Consider the following 15,058-nt stretch of genomic DNA (forward strand, 5'->3'; position numbering starts at 1 on the left):
TTGCAGCTATGATGGCGAACGCAGTGCTTCGCAATAAAACTATAGTTGGTGACACGGTGCTTGTACGTTTTTTGTATGTTTGCCATTTTTCTAGCAGCACTGGCACCCGCTTTTATTTCCCCCGTTTTTCAGGCGCGCTCCAATTATCGCAGGTGTGTCGCGTCCGTCGCACACTTCCCGCCTTTCGCTGAGCCTCCTCGCTGAGAGAGGACCGCGCACGCGACGTGACAGTCCAGTCACTGCTTGAGAGTGAAGTTACGCGAGAGTTGACGCAGTCTCTTCCCTTTCGGCGGAAACCCAACCGGCGCTTATTTGCCTGTAGTCGTCGTTGGTCGCCGTCGGCTATCGCCGCAGACAGCCAACGCAGCGGCCGCAAACACGGCGCGTTTTGGAGACGCTGCGCCCCGGAGTGCGGCTCCCTGCGGACATCGTCTTGGGTGACCGCAGGCGCACGAACATAGGAGGGCACGGAGGGGTTCCTTGCGGTACACCCCGAAAACGTTGCGAGGGAGAAGAGGAACTGCTTTGGGTCTGCAGTCTACACATAAGGCAGCAGCGGCGCCCCCGACCGGTAAGCGGCGACGTGTGGTGTAATCAGTTTTTTTTTTCCATGACAAACCATACGCACTAAACTTTCAAAGTTATAAAGTTTTCCCCTTCCAGTTTAACTTTACCCGTTGGTTTTACCCGTTAATTTACCCAATGTAGTTTCACTTTTACCCGTTAGTTTTACATCTTCTAGTTTTGCCCCTTAGTTCTTCCCCTTGTAGTATTACTTTTACCGCTTAGTTTTACCCCTTATAGTTTTGCTTTTACCCCTTAGTTTTTGCCCTTCTAGTTTCACTTGTACCCATTAGTGTTTTTCCCTTTCAGTTTTAGTTTTACCCTTTCGTTTTACTCATCCTTTCGCTTTTACCCCTTAGCTTTACTCTTCAGTTTTTCCTCGTCTACTCTTACACCTCAGTTTTACCCACTATATTTACCCCTTCTAGTTTCCCTCCTGTATAGTTCCTCTTGTGGTCACGACGGCGGCTGTATAGTACGTTTGTGCCCTCACCGACAAAGACTTTCTCTGCGGCGGCAGATCTTTTGGTTAGAAAACTTTTTTTGATGCACACTCATGCGTAGTGAGTGCTGTTTAAATGTATAAACCGGGACAGTGACGTAATAAATGTATTTGCGCGTTCCCGCTGTCATGCGCAATCGTGCTAAAGTTTCGACGATGAGCTCCTAGCAGCTGAGTGACGCCGCTCCACAGCTGCCTCACTTCAAATTGTAGAGACGCAATTGCGGCTCAGTTGTGCTCACGTATCTTTTAGTGAGGTGATGGGCTGACAACTGAAATAGGGACACCTAGCAAACAGAATTCCAGTGGGTATCCGGGGACGTTGAAGTATGCGGAAACTCGCTAGCCGACCAATCTGCCGCCTCAGCTCATTGAAACTCCCCATGTAGCAACGCACGCTTTTGCGAGAGGTGATGTGAAGACTTGTTTGGGACGACTGAAGGCAAGTTACAACGAAAACTTGGCTGACAGGTAAGTATCGCGCATCGCTATAGTACTACAGAGTGGGCCTGTCCATATTCACCCATGCTAACATGTATGCTACAGACATGTTACTCTGTGTTGGTGCATAGATACTGCACGCACCCCATCACACGCGGTCAGTGTTTATCCCTTCCGAAGGTATTTTTTAACCTCGTGGTTTCTAAGCACCGCTGCTGTCCATTTGAATACTCCAAAGTTTGGGGTAGCCAGGTAATCTTTCGGTGGAAGCTAAGTTCTAGCCACTTCAATTATCAGCGGCTGCTGGTGTTGCGGGCTGTTGGGACTGGGAGAGCTCAAAGGTTCTTGTATTGACGACTCCTCCCGTTCATTTTTTCTCTCTCTCTCTCCCAGAAATAAATATTTTCTCTCTCTCTCTCTCTCTCTCTCTCTCTCTCTCTCTCTCTCTCTCTCTCTCTCTCTCTCTCTCTCTCTCTCTCTCTCTCTCTCTCTCTCTCTCTCTCTCTCTCTCTCTCTCTCTCAGCTCCCTCAAATTTTAGTATTCAAAGAGGAGAACATGGTACCGCCGATAACTGATTTCCCACGTTCGACGTATCGATCAGCGCGATAATGAATAACACCGCCATTTCAATTTTTAATTGTTCTCTTGTGTTCCATTATGCGACCCACACATTTACTAGAAGTTTGGGCGGATTCAGCGCTTTGGGGTCTTTGTAGCGAAATGGCGTGTACTGCCTCCTCCCGATGCTGTTGCACCAAATCAAAAAATTCCACGGGGCACTCAAGTCTGTTCATGTGCTTTGAAGGAGAAAGCTTGGCGGTACTTATTAACAATACACACTAACCTTTTTTTACACCCTTTTTGGCCACAAGGGGTGTAGAACAGGTAGGAAAAGGGTGTAGGGAGGCCATTACACTCTTATTCTTGAATATCAACACCCTTATTCGCGGCTCTACACCCTTTTTGTGTAGAAAAAAGGGTGTTGACCAAGTTCAACACCCTTGGTTTTTGGTAAGGTGTTGAAAGGGTGTGGAGAAGGTGGTCAGCTGTTGATTGATTAAGGCCATGAATGCATGTATAATTGCACTGCGAAGTATAAGACATCCCCTCATACTCTCCTCCCCACCTGGTGAAATATGTTCACAAGCAAAAAAAAAATGGTTCGTCTGCAATGATCGCTCGTTTCCATATAGGGTGCGCCTCACGGCCCACGTTAAGCTGTGGCAAGTGAAACGTCAATTTGAACTTTTAGAATTAACAAGACTATATATACACGCTAATCATTTTTACGTCCTTATTGCCTAAAAAAAAAAAGGTGTAGTATAAGTAGAATAAGGGTGTTGGAAAGTCATTCATAGTCTAGAATCAAAACAGGAATACCGCAGAAACCTAACAAGAATTCCTGTCATACGACAAAAAAACTTTCTTGTGACAACGGAAGTCCTGCTGTGTACGACAAAGCCAATCTGTTGTTACGACACACATTTCTGTCGTGACGACAAAGTAAATTTTTTCAACGACAAACATTCATGAAGTCACAACAGAACTGCCATTTATGCTACTCTTCACCATGGGAAATAACATTCAAACCATGTGCAACTTCTGATGGAACATCGGGATCCCGACAAGACAGGAATTCGGCACGACGGAACATCAAAATCAGGACAGGAATACGACACACGACAGAACACCAGAATCACGACACGACAAATACACGACAAGACGACAGTAGGGAACGCGAAAATACGCCAAACAACACAAATAATTCTTGTCTTTTTCAACTGGGTTAATTACGCTTTTTTTCTTTGGTTCCAACACTCTAATTTGTAACTTTACACTCATTTTCTGTGGCAAAAAGGGTGTTGACCGGCTGCAACACCCCTGGTTTTTTGTAGGATGTTGAGAGGGTGTGAAATAGGTGCTTAGTTGCAAAAAAACAACAACAAAAAACTGCAGAGCTGGGGGTCTACCTAGTTGCTTCCGGTGCTGCTAAGTTTGGTAGGTTTTGCTAGGCTTTGCTGAGTTTTTATTCATGTTTTGCGATGTTCTTGCAATAAATGGTGATCAATATTACGTCTACAGGTTTTTTTTTTAATTAGGCGCTTAGCTTTACGTTAAGACCATTTCTACAGTGAAATTACGCGCACAGGGGGACACAGAATTAGATGGCAATTATTGAGGTCGGTGGCTTAACTGAAATTTAAAAAAAACTACATTTTTAGTGGTTGCAGAAAGCAGGCATGTCTGTATTCAAAAGTTGAACGCAATCGTGTTTCCACGCAGTTTCATTGGGCAGAATTCTTCTAGCGCATTCGTACTTCGAGGTATCGAACTGCGAAGTTTATCTGCCCTTCGCATGATTACGCATGCAAGACAGTGAGGTCCGGCGCAAACGGGCTCTGTGCATGAGCCCGTTTAAATAAAGAAGTCATGGAGGAAAGAATGTTCAGAGTCAAGCCCGTGCCGCGTTTGGCACATGTACGCACGTCTTTCTTCGCAGACGGCGCTAGCGGCACTAAGCCGTGCAAGCGCAGGGGCGTCGGCGAGCGAGAGTCGACGACCTTCGCTAACAGCTCCGTCTTGCTCTGAGTGACGAGATTCCGCACAATAGCCGGCTCGCCCACTCATTTCGTCAGCCCGGCCGACTCGTTGCTCATTACGAGGCCGAGCGGTTTTCACCCGGAAACCGCAGTGCGTATAGGCCAGTTATATCGCAGCGGCGAAAGGTTGGGCTTCGAGCGTAGCGCGCGGTAGCCGTTCGCGTGGCGGGAAGGAATAAAAATCACGGACGACCTCTACGAGTGACGGATGCATGCAGTGCACATACAAGCAATTAAGGCGAGGTTGCGTGTCTCCCTATCGCTATTTTGCTTATTTTTGTTGCATGACGTTCAATATGACGACACGGAATCACCACGAATCTCATTTAAAAAGAAAATGACAATATGCCTTTCCTTGAAAAAGTCGCCCATAAACTGCGAAAACAAACAGCCTAAAGGAACAATGCGGCGTTTGCGGGGGACTGAGGATCCATCTCACCGAGAGAGCGTCCGAATCAATCAATCAATCAATCAATCAATCAATCAATCAATCAATCAATCAATCAATCAATCGATCGATCAATCAATCAATCAATCGATCATGTGCTACAAAACTCGTCGGTCCTGGGCTTGATCCCTGACAACAGTGAAAAGTGTGTTCTGCTTTTCAAATTTGCAAAAACTATACGCCCGTTAGCAATCACAAAAAAATTGAATGTGGGTTGGGCACCGCTTCCGTATGCCTAAATCCCAATGCAGCATATCGGAGACAAAAAAACCATCCTGAGAGAACTCGAGGCGAAACCTGCCTGTTTTCGTTCAAAAAATTGTTTTTGTAGTAGTGACACCAAATTTGTGTATTTCTGTTTTTTGGGTCCAATGTGTCAGTACTACACCGTAAAACATAACGCACGGGTTAAGAGTAGCCAAAGTGCCGCCGACTATGAATTACAGCTGCATGCATGGCATCAGTTTCGGTCTCGGCCGCTGAGAGCCCGGGAGCAAGCGCGGAGGCTCTACGGCGGCTATGACGTCACATGTTCTGTTCAAGCCAGGAGGCAACCTTCCACTAGTTCACTCTATTTTCACGACGCCGCTTCCCGTCTGTCTCAATCAAAGATTAGTTCCGCCCAAAGTTGCGGCCGGCGGAGCAAAACAGGGCAAAAGACACCACCAAAATGTTTACTTTGTGTTGTTGTCGGTTTTGTTCCGACTAATATGCGTGTCGCTCGCTGAGAGGGAAGGGACAGACCACTCCGAGTAAGACTGGCAGGACGCTTCTACGTCACACCTCTCCACCGGCGGTACACTTACGTCACAGAGCGGCTGAGCCGGGCGTCTCCGGGTGTCTCAAAACTGCGGCAATAATATCCATTAAAAATTGGTTTCAAGCGACGTTTGACGGCCATAATCGTAGCAAGGCAACTTGGCAGTTTTATCAAGCGAATCATGTCAGGTTTAAGAAACTGAACTTTGGTGTCAGTACTCCTATGAAGAAGCCTCGTGCCTGTTTGTTTCGTTGCAGATGTCGTCGAAAGACGATAATCAGCCGCCTCTGCTACGCATAACCCTTTTTCCTCATCCCACACTCTTCCTACAATTGATGCAATGGATTTCGCTCCATTCAATTCAATTTCTCCGCGTTCCGACCGCTCACGCGCCATGGGTTGGGATATTTTGTTTTCTGTTTTCTGTGTTGTTTTCTGTTTTCTGGGATATTTTGTTTTCTGGACGACTTCTTTCGTTTCGTTTGCTTCCCTCTCGCCTCTCTTCAGCACCGCTTTTAACGAGTCTTTTCTTTTTTCTTTTCATTTGCTGTGGTAAACACCAATTCAACGTGTATTCTTTATGAGATCGTTGGTACTACCGATTATGTACTTATATTTTGTGCCCCTCGCATTTAATAATGTGGACGTGTGCGAGCCATGGCGGCAGTTTTAGTCGTTGGGAACGGTCCTGCCTGTATATACAGTCAAACCCGACTATAACTAACCCGGATAGAGCGAATTATGGTATATATATTATATATATATATATATATATATATATATATATATATATATATATATATATATATATATATATATATCGAACAATAAATAACTTACGAAAATACCCACGAAACATCTTCCTTATAACGAAGTTCACATCGGATATATCGAACTCGACGAACCTAGGATCGCCGCCGAAATGCATGGTCTCACAGCGCTAATTGAGATGTTGATTGGCCGCGGTTGAGTCGTTGAGCCTCACATCGAGCGACGCGATGCCCGACACCTTCTGTAACTGAAGGAGAGTGGGAAGCCTGGCGAGTTGAAAATGGTTCATGACTGCAACTCCGCCCAACAAAACGGGACCATAGAATTCCCTCGGGGATTTCCTGAGTGACGTCGACGACCAGGTTGCCGTCACTGTGAGCCCCTCTGACTCAGACACCGTCGCCGATGGCATGGCAGCTGGCGCTGCTGGAGCACCAAAGAGGTAGAGGATGTCGCAGGTGAAAGCCGCCCGCCGCTTAATGAAGCGCTTTCGGCAGTTGAAACGCTCCGCCATTATTGCTTCGATATTGAAGGACAGGGACTCGAATACTGTGCTAGTTGACGCCGCCAAAATGAAAGTGAAGACAAGAATCACCTCTTTTTTGCGAAGTAGGCAGTTCAGGCGGAAAGTAGCCTTACTGCTTGCAATAAATGGATTGTTTTGAGTATGGTAACGACGTACTTAATTGTGTTGGTTTCCGCACGCGGGGAGGGGCGGTGAGGGGGTCCGCATATTGCGAACTCGTAACAAAAAACTCGTTATCAGCCGGTTTCGCCATATCCAACTATTGGATATGTCGAAGTAATCGTGGGGCTTATTGCAGTTCGCTATAACCGGGTTTGACTGTAGTTCATGGTCAACCATTCAACCATTCATTTACTTCAACCGGCCCGCTGAAAAGAGAATTTATTATAAATCGCATATCAGGGCGCAGAGAATAGTAGCAACTGCGCTGCTGTAAAAAAACAAAACAGAAAAAAGTCCAATCAGTCTCCAAATAATCCGGGCGTTCAGCACTATGCACAACAAATTCCTGGGGTGTGGAAACAAGCTGCAAAATCAATTCACGGAAAGCTCACAAGTTTTCAAAGAAAAAGTACAGAAACTAGCCTGAACTCAATACGGCACTAGAGAGGTGTTCAGGATGTTGTTCCTGACCACTATGAACCACGTGGACCAGCGTGGCATAAAGGCTTCTTCGCCAAGAGCTGCCAACTCGTGCTCCAAGTGACTCATCAGAATCCACCGTAAGCGCCACAGCAGCGGGAACATCGCCCGTTGCTGTCCGGCTCGAAGACACGCGACACCACAATTCCGCCACAATAAAAAAGCACCGGCACACGTCTTCCATAACACATCATTTGAATGGGCGTTCATTCGAAGTGTGCGACCGAACATTAACACGATCCAAAACGGTGCCGCTACACGACATTGACACAAGTCATGTTCTGATGTTTCAGTATGACCGCGATGCGGGCACCGTGAGGAACGCATGAACAACGCCGAATCTCGCCAGACGGTCACACGTCGGGAGAACTCCGCCGACACGTAACCATCCGAAATTTCAAACATCAGCCGAAAGTACCGCCGAAGTCAGCTGATGCCAACGGACGATGTTGATTGCCTAATTGCTTTATTGCCAATTTCTGGCAAGATTCGCTTGCCGTGTTCCTTCTACAGTGTTTTGATAACATACGCATAAAATGGCGGTAACTGCTCCAGAGCCGGACCGGCAATGCGTTCGTCATAAATCGTTGAGCGGGAAGTTCAGCCGAATCAAGCGACAGACATAAATGTCAAAACTGTGTTTCATCATCTTCAGCAGCAGCAGCCTGTCTACGCCAACTTCCGGGCAAAGGCCTCTCCCATACATCTCCAATTATCCCGGTACTGTGCTAACTGCGACCAATTCATCCCCGCAAACTTCTTGATCGTATCTGCCCACCTAACTTTCTGCCGCCCCCTGCCACGCTTGCCTTCTCTAGGGATCCGCTCTGTTACCCTTAATGACCAACGGTTATCTTGCCTTCGCATTACATGCCCTGCCAACGCCAGTTTCTTCTCCTTAATTTCTACTAATATGTCCTTAACACGCGTTTGTTCCCTGCCCAACTTCGCTCTCTTCTTGTCCCTCAACTGTGTTTTGGTACCCTAAAAAATACCACCGTCCCTCAAAAAACTGAGGCGATCTTGGTTCGAGCGTGTTCCTCCCGTGCATAACCATATACGCCTTTTCCCTGCAGTCGTCGGAGTACGTGTTCGAAAGTCGCCTAGCAGCCCCGCTAAATGCGACGCTGTATTTTTATCCCGTTCTCATAAACAGAGTCCGACGGCAGCACCTTCCTGCGGGTATTTCTCTGTTGGGGTAATTATACGAGCGCGTCATTCGCCGATGGCTTCCGAAATCCGGCGCGCGCAGACAGTCACAGTCACACGGCGTGCCGCAAGTTCATGTTTTCCTTGTTCCCAGATAATCATCTTTCGCGTTTTGAAACTGCGCGGGCCTCTTCTTGTTGAGGCGAAGTTGCTAATGATACATTGACCAAGATCGTCCGTGGCTGTCATCTGCGTAGATAGACACACACATTATCTCCCCTTCGTCTCTTCCTTTCAACGCGCGGAGTAGTGATGTAGGTGTAATTGATGTCTGTGTAAGCGAAATTCCATTTCCCCAGCAGTACAGAACCGGAACTTCCGGTCCCGTTCAGAGCATCCATTAAATACAATGATAGGTTGCACGCTGCATTTAAAGCAGCACAAAATGCAACCAACCACGGTTATTTACGAGAAAAAGAAATGTGTACAATTTATTTTGAACTTTTTTTACAGTAGAAATCAACTTGATATAAAAATTCAGATTTGTTGCGTGGGCTTCTGGATAGCTACAAGCCTGGCACTTTGATTGATTGATTGATTGATTGATTGATTGATTGATTGATTGATTGATTGATTGATTGATTGATTGATTGATTGATTGATTGATTGATTGATTGGTTGATTGATTGATTGATTGTGGGGTTTAACGCGCCGACGCAACGCAGGCGATGAGGCGCGCCGTAGTGGAGGGCTCCGGATTAATTTTGACCACCTGGGGATCTTTAACGTGCGCCGAAATCTCGTACACACGGGCGTTTTTCCTGGCACTTTCGGTACGACGCAGAAAGTTAAACAAACGTGTCGATATGCTGCGCCCTGCCCCTAATTAAACCGACTAAAAAGATACCTAACCACCTTTATTCACAAAAATAATGCGTAGAATAGACCTAACAGAACATTTTAGAGTGAAAATGGAAGCACAGGCCTTAAAGGAGCCATGAAGACAAAATACAAGTTGGGTTTATTAAAAAGACTGCTTAGTCCTGATAACAATGATACCAATATCATCGCAATCTTCGAACAAATAACGGAGATATTAAACAAAAAGTGTGAAGCAGTCGCGAGCCCCTAGCCAATTTCCCGCAACTTTTCTATGACGTCACGGAACCTTGTTTGTGCGATTGGCGGCCGCCTAACTGGCCTGTCGCGACGACACATGACTGTACGTCAGTAATGGGGCCTCTAGTTCCATTTGACCGCATCACTTGAATGCTAACGTGCCGTTAACGCACTGAAAATTATGTTGGCCCGTATGACGTCATTCTTGCTCATAACACGTCAGTGTGGCGCAAAATTTGAAATTTTTAAATACTTCTTGATTTTTTTTCGTTAAAAAAACATCTTGTGTGGCTGTAATGGAGCTGAGTGAGATACTGAATCCTAGTTCTTTCAAATTAAACGAAGTTGCATTTTCTCTTCAAGGCTCCTTTAAAGGAAAAAAAAAGGCATTTTGCGTTGCTTGCGTCCAAACCAAGGCCGTACGATTCGAAATCTGAATATTGTACCCCTAGGGAGCACTAGGGCCCAAAAGGGGAATTCTTTCAGCAGTTTCCCTTTCATTCGGGATAGCGAAAATATACTGGACAAGAATCGGTTACCTATCCCTTTCGCCTTCCTGGCGACGTCGCTCCTGGCGCAAATTCGTCCTCTCTTCCGCAAATCGGTTTTTGGGGAGAACGGAACACCTTCCGTTGCGGTTATAGGCTTCAGACTCGACTGTCCACTCATCCGTTCCCGTTTCTCCTGGCGAGGAGCTCCCGCTCCTCGCCAACGTAAACAAACGGGGTGTATACAGTTAAACCTGGTCATAATGAAGTCTGCAAAAATTCGCATTTTTTCGTTACATCCAGGTTTTCGTTGCATGCAGGTTTCGAGTTAAAGCTCGCGAAAATGAAGCAGGAAACGAAACCAATATGCTAGACATCACTGATGCTGAACTCGCCCTTGTTCAAGGATATATTTCACACTGAAAAAAAAGCTGCGTAATTTGCGCTTGCTGCTGCTACTACACGGCCCCCGAATTCGCAAACGTAACTAAGTATCACTTTTGCTTTTTGGTACTTTCGGTGCCTTAACGCGTTTCAAGAACCAAACTTTTGCTGTTTCGCGAACTCCATGCTCTTTTCTCCACTCAAAATTCCTGAAGGGATGCTAGCTGGGACACTGTACCGGGCGGTGACGTTCTTCTTTCTCGCCGGCGGAGACGGTATTTCAAAACGCGAGCTTATCTTGAAAAGACAAATCTTTTTCGTATTCAGGGAGCGGAAAACATCCACGAACCCATACCACAGATATCAGGGGATACACGAGTCTATACTCGGTTACAACTCAAGAATGGCACCACCTCATGTAGTGTATCACTCCACCAAAGCGCCGCACCCGTGACGTCAGTGCGCGTGCGTTTTGAAAGGGGTTTGCCATTGATGCGTGATATCGTTTGCCTTGTCTCACGCAGTTTGTTTGTCGTCACTGGAGTCGTTTATAAGCATATTAAGTTCAAAAAATCACGGGAATGCCTCACGCGATGTTGAAAATATTCCCAGTAACGCCCTACTTGCGCCACGCGGAGAAACATCCGGCTACGGTGATAAGGCACAGCGGCAACTTCCGGTGCCGTTCTTAAGTTGTCACCGAGTATACACGCTGATAGACAGGTTTAGCGCCAACCGACACCGCACTCGCACGTGGAAACGCACGAGAGATTGCGGTGCGGGCGAGATTCGCTAAATTAGTGCATTTCATCAGCCAATTTTTCAGAAAAAGGGCCAGAAACCTTGACTCATCAGCGTAGCGAATTCGTTACATCCAGGTTAACCGTCGCAACTCCTTCGTTACGTAAAGGTCGCAAACACATGGGCTTCAATAAAGGGGAATTGAAAAACGTCGTAAAATTCACCCAGTCTCAAAACACAACAGGAATACCACAAAAACATAACAAGAAATCTTGTTGTACGACAAAAAACCTTGTTGTGACAACAGAAGTCCTGTAGTTGCGACAAAGCCATCTGTTGTTACGACACCCATTTCTGTCGCAACGACGGAGTCAATTTTCTCAACGACAAACATTCCTGTAGTCACAACAGAACTTCCATTCACTTTACTCTTCACAATAGACAATAACATTCAAACCATGTGCAACTTCTGATGGAACATTTGGATCACGACAAGACATGAATTCGGCGCGACAGAACATCAAAATAAAGACAGAAATGCGACACGCGACAGAACATCAGAATACGGACACGACAAGAATAAGACAGGCGAAAATACGACAGTACTACAGAAATTTTTCTTGTTGTCATTTCCGACTGGGCAGGAATTCGTCACATAGACTTTCGTTACATCCACGTTTAACTGTAATCATAATGAACACGACGGCGGTGCGTCGTGATCACGTATGCGTGTGTATGTCTGTAATGAACGCGTTTCCCTCGGAACCTTATTCTACGACAAAACCCCGTTCATTAAGCAAGTTGGTGTCGGCCAGCCAGCGACGCCGAGATAGTGACCCCCTCCTCACAACCGCAATATTATCTTCCTGCTCTCGCAGATTGCCCCCGAAACGCGCGCGAGCGCGCCTTCGATCGCGCCCTTTGGGGACGGCGGCTGCTACAGTGAGCGTGTTGCCGGCGGAAGGGTCTACCACCTAGCGGGAGACCCCATGGGTCGTACGTCGATCGTGGGCCCCCCTTCGTCCGAGGGGGCCCGCGAGGCGGACGCAGGAGCCGCGACCGGCGCTGCTCTCAACGGGACGGCGAACGGCACAGTTGCCATGGAGAACGGAGCGATGGCGACGACGCGCGAGCCTGCCGCCGCAGACGATCAGCTGGTGGCCTCAATGGCCCGCGACTACCGGGCGCTGCTCGAGAAGATGGGCGAGAACCCCGACCGCCAGGGACTCCGCAGGACGCCCGAGAGGGCCGCCAAGGCCATGCTCTTCTTCACGTCCGGATACAGCCAGGACGTCCGAGGTGGGTTCCGCCACTTGTTGATTAACACACAGCTCGGAGCGAGCGCAAGTTGTCCCACCAGCGGCGTAGCCAGGGGGGAATTGGTGTGGTTCAAACCCCTCCACCCTCGAAATGTTTATTCATGTGCAGCTTTCCGCTCATGGCAGTCCTTTCGACAGTGATTACTCTGTAGTTATTTAGCGAAATGCAAAATGTTTTCGCGCAGCTAATATTGGGGGTGAAAACTTGCTTTGCGCACAGTTTCAAGTCTAGTATACGTTGCGCGACTAAGCTCCTGAGACAAGAAAACTATCCCTTACAAATGCATGGGGAGTAAGATTTGACAGCTAATTGCACAAAAAATATTCAGAATCCTGGAAAGCTCTTTTAGAGTTTTCATTTACACTTTGACTTCTTGCGTTATGCCAAATATCACTTTCCTGAAGTGGTTTCGCTAGGTTCCTGAGAGGTCGGAATCTTGAGCGAGAAAGCTTAGAATGAATAGATGTTTCCTTCTCTTCATTTCGAAGAAACGTGTATAAAATGTTGATTGATTGACCGGGGGGGGGGGGGGGGGTTAACGCACCGACGCAACGCAGGCGATGAGGCGCGCCGGCTATTAATCTTGACCACCTGGGGATCTTTAACGTGCGCCGAAATCTCGTACACATGGGCGTTTTTCCTTTTCGCCTCCATCAGAAAAGCGACAGCCGCGGCCGGGAATCGAACCCGCGACCTCGTGCTCAGCAGCGCAACGCTTTAGCCATTGAGCCGCGGCGGTAGTGTATAAAATGTACTGTTGCCTTCCTACCTCCTAGAATTATATATATATATATATATATATATATATATATATATATATATATATATATATATATATATATATATATATATATATATATATATATATAGAAAATAAGGTTTGACAGTCATGAAAACCGCGGAAAGCAAAGGGGAGGTTGTGGTGGGTCATAGAAAGAGATGAAGAATATATATATATATATATTAAACCGCAGGCACAACACCCCTTTCCCCCTCCCCCGCGACATAAACTTCTGGCTACGCCACTGAGTCCGACTGAGAGATTTTATTATTTGAATGAGTAGCGTTTCTATTGTGAGGCGTCGATAGTGCGGGGAATATGCGGGAATAATTTTTGCCTTTTTTATTTCTCCGAGCGCAACATGGGGGTGCGGGTAGTAAACGCAGGAACGGAATATGCGCGCGAAAACACGGTATGTGTCGCTAAAACAACGGCGTATATGAGCAGTGTACGTAGCGCAACCTTTAAAACGGTGCTTTTTAGCTCTATTTAATTTTTTTCTCCGTGTGCAAAGTTCGGCTGCGGGTAGTATGTATGTCCAGGGGCGGGATATACGCGGGGAGAACACGGTCTTACACATTTGCAGAGCAGTTAGCTGCGAAAACCGCGTCTTCGAGTTGCATTTAATTTGAACGGCAAGAGCGGGCCGCGTGCTGGGCTCATATCTCCCATTTCATATCAAACAATTCAGGTGCTTTCTTTTATAACGAATGTCGAGTGCAACGAATAAGCGCTCGCCCCCTCTGTGATCTTACTATAACGAGTTTCGACTGTATCCCATTATCTGCACGCCTACTGCGTTAAAATGCTTGCGCCCGGCTCAACGAAGAAATTTGTCAGTCCGATTGTGACACTTGATGCGCCGCACTGTCGCCGCAAAGAAAATGTTCATCTAATCACCTTTCCTCATCATCAACTCATACCCCTTATCTATGCCCTGTGGCAAAATAAACGCTCTAAAAACAAAGGTTATAGGACCTTCCTGTTGTCAAATGTTTCCTGCAATGCTTCTGTGTATACCAGTGAAGCCGACTTTAAGGTTTGCCGATGCATAGCGCGTCGTAGAGATACAGGGGATCTTTGAGGGTCGTCATGCTTTGACACCAGGGGCGGTATTCTCGTAACTGTCCCTTTTGAAAACGTCCCTTTTGAGTCCCTTTCATCGTGACGCACTTCCGGTTAAGCAATGAGCGTTGGCAGTAGGTTTGCCGCGCTTGCGTTACGTCACTTCCGGTTGTTTGCTTTCAGCCAATCAGGGCTCGCCAAAAGGGACACTTTTGAAAGGGACGCAAAAGGGACAAAACTCGAGAATACCGCCCCAGATTGCTCATATTGCCCCCCAAAATGTATCCACAGCGATGCAGTTGTGCAAAACGGTGAAGTCGACTTAAATGTGGCTCAGGGTATAGCTCCATTGGTACACATCTTATGAAGGTATTTAATAAAAAGGAGCTAGGTTGATTTGATTGATTGTAGGGTTTAACGCGCCGGCGCAACCCAGGCGACGAGGCGCGCCGTAGTGGAGGGCTCCGGATTAATTTTTACCACCTGGGGATCTTTAACGCGCGCCGAAATCTCGTACACACGGGCGTTTTTTTGCTTTCCACCTCCACCAGAAAAGCGGCCGCCGCGGCCGGGAATCGAACCCGCGACCTCGTTCTCAGCAGCGCAAAGATAAAATGATGTCGCTTTGTTAGATAATTTGTGATATACCGGCTACATGAGCTTGAAATAAGCAGCACTAAGATCGTTTTCAGTTTCGCTATAGTTAGTTTATAATACTGTAAATTACAGCGAGTGTTCAAGCTGGCGATTATGCTG

At 46.9% G+C, this 15,058-nt stretch overlaps 1 protein-coding gene across 1 annotated transcript; it reads left to right on the forward strand.

The window, feature by feature from the left end:
• Positions 1–217: 217 nt before the first annotated feature.
• On the forward strand, positions 218–12,435 carry LOC144142735 (GTP cyclohydrolase 1-like; the record flags this gene model as incomplete). Its single annotated transcript, XM_077674413.1, is given in 2 exon segments — positions 218–571; positions 12,015–12,435. A coding segment is annotated over 1 exon segment (310 nt), but the record flags the coding sequence as incomplete, so codon positions are not given.
• Positions 12,436–15,058: the final 2,623 nt, after the last annotated feature.

This window comes from Haemaphysalis longicornis, unplaced genomic scaffold, assembly GCF_048455015.1.
Source record: "Haemaphysalis longicornis isolate Haplotype H1 unplaced genomic scaffold, Haemaphysalis longicornis Haplotype H1 scaffold_6, whole genome shotgun sequence".
Lineage (NCBI taxonomy): Eukaryota > Metazoa > Arthropoda > Arachnida > Ixodida > Ixodidae > Haemaphysalis > Haemaphysalis longicornis.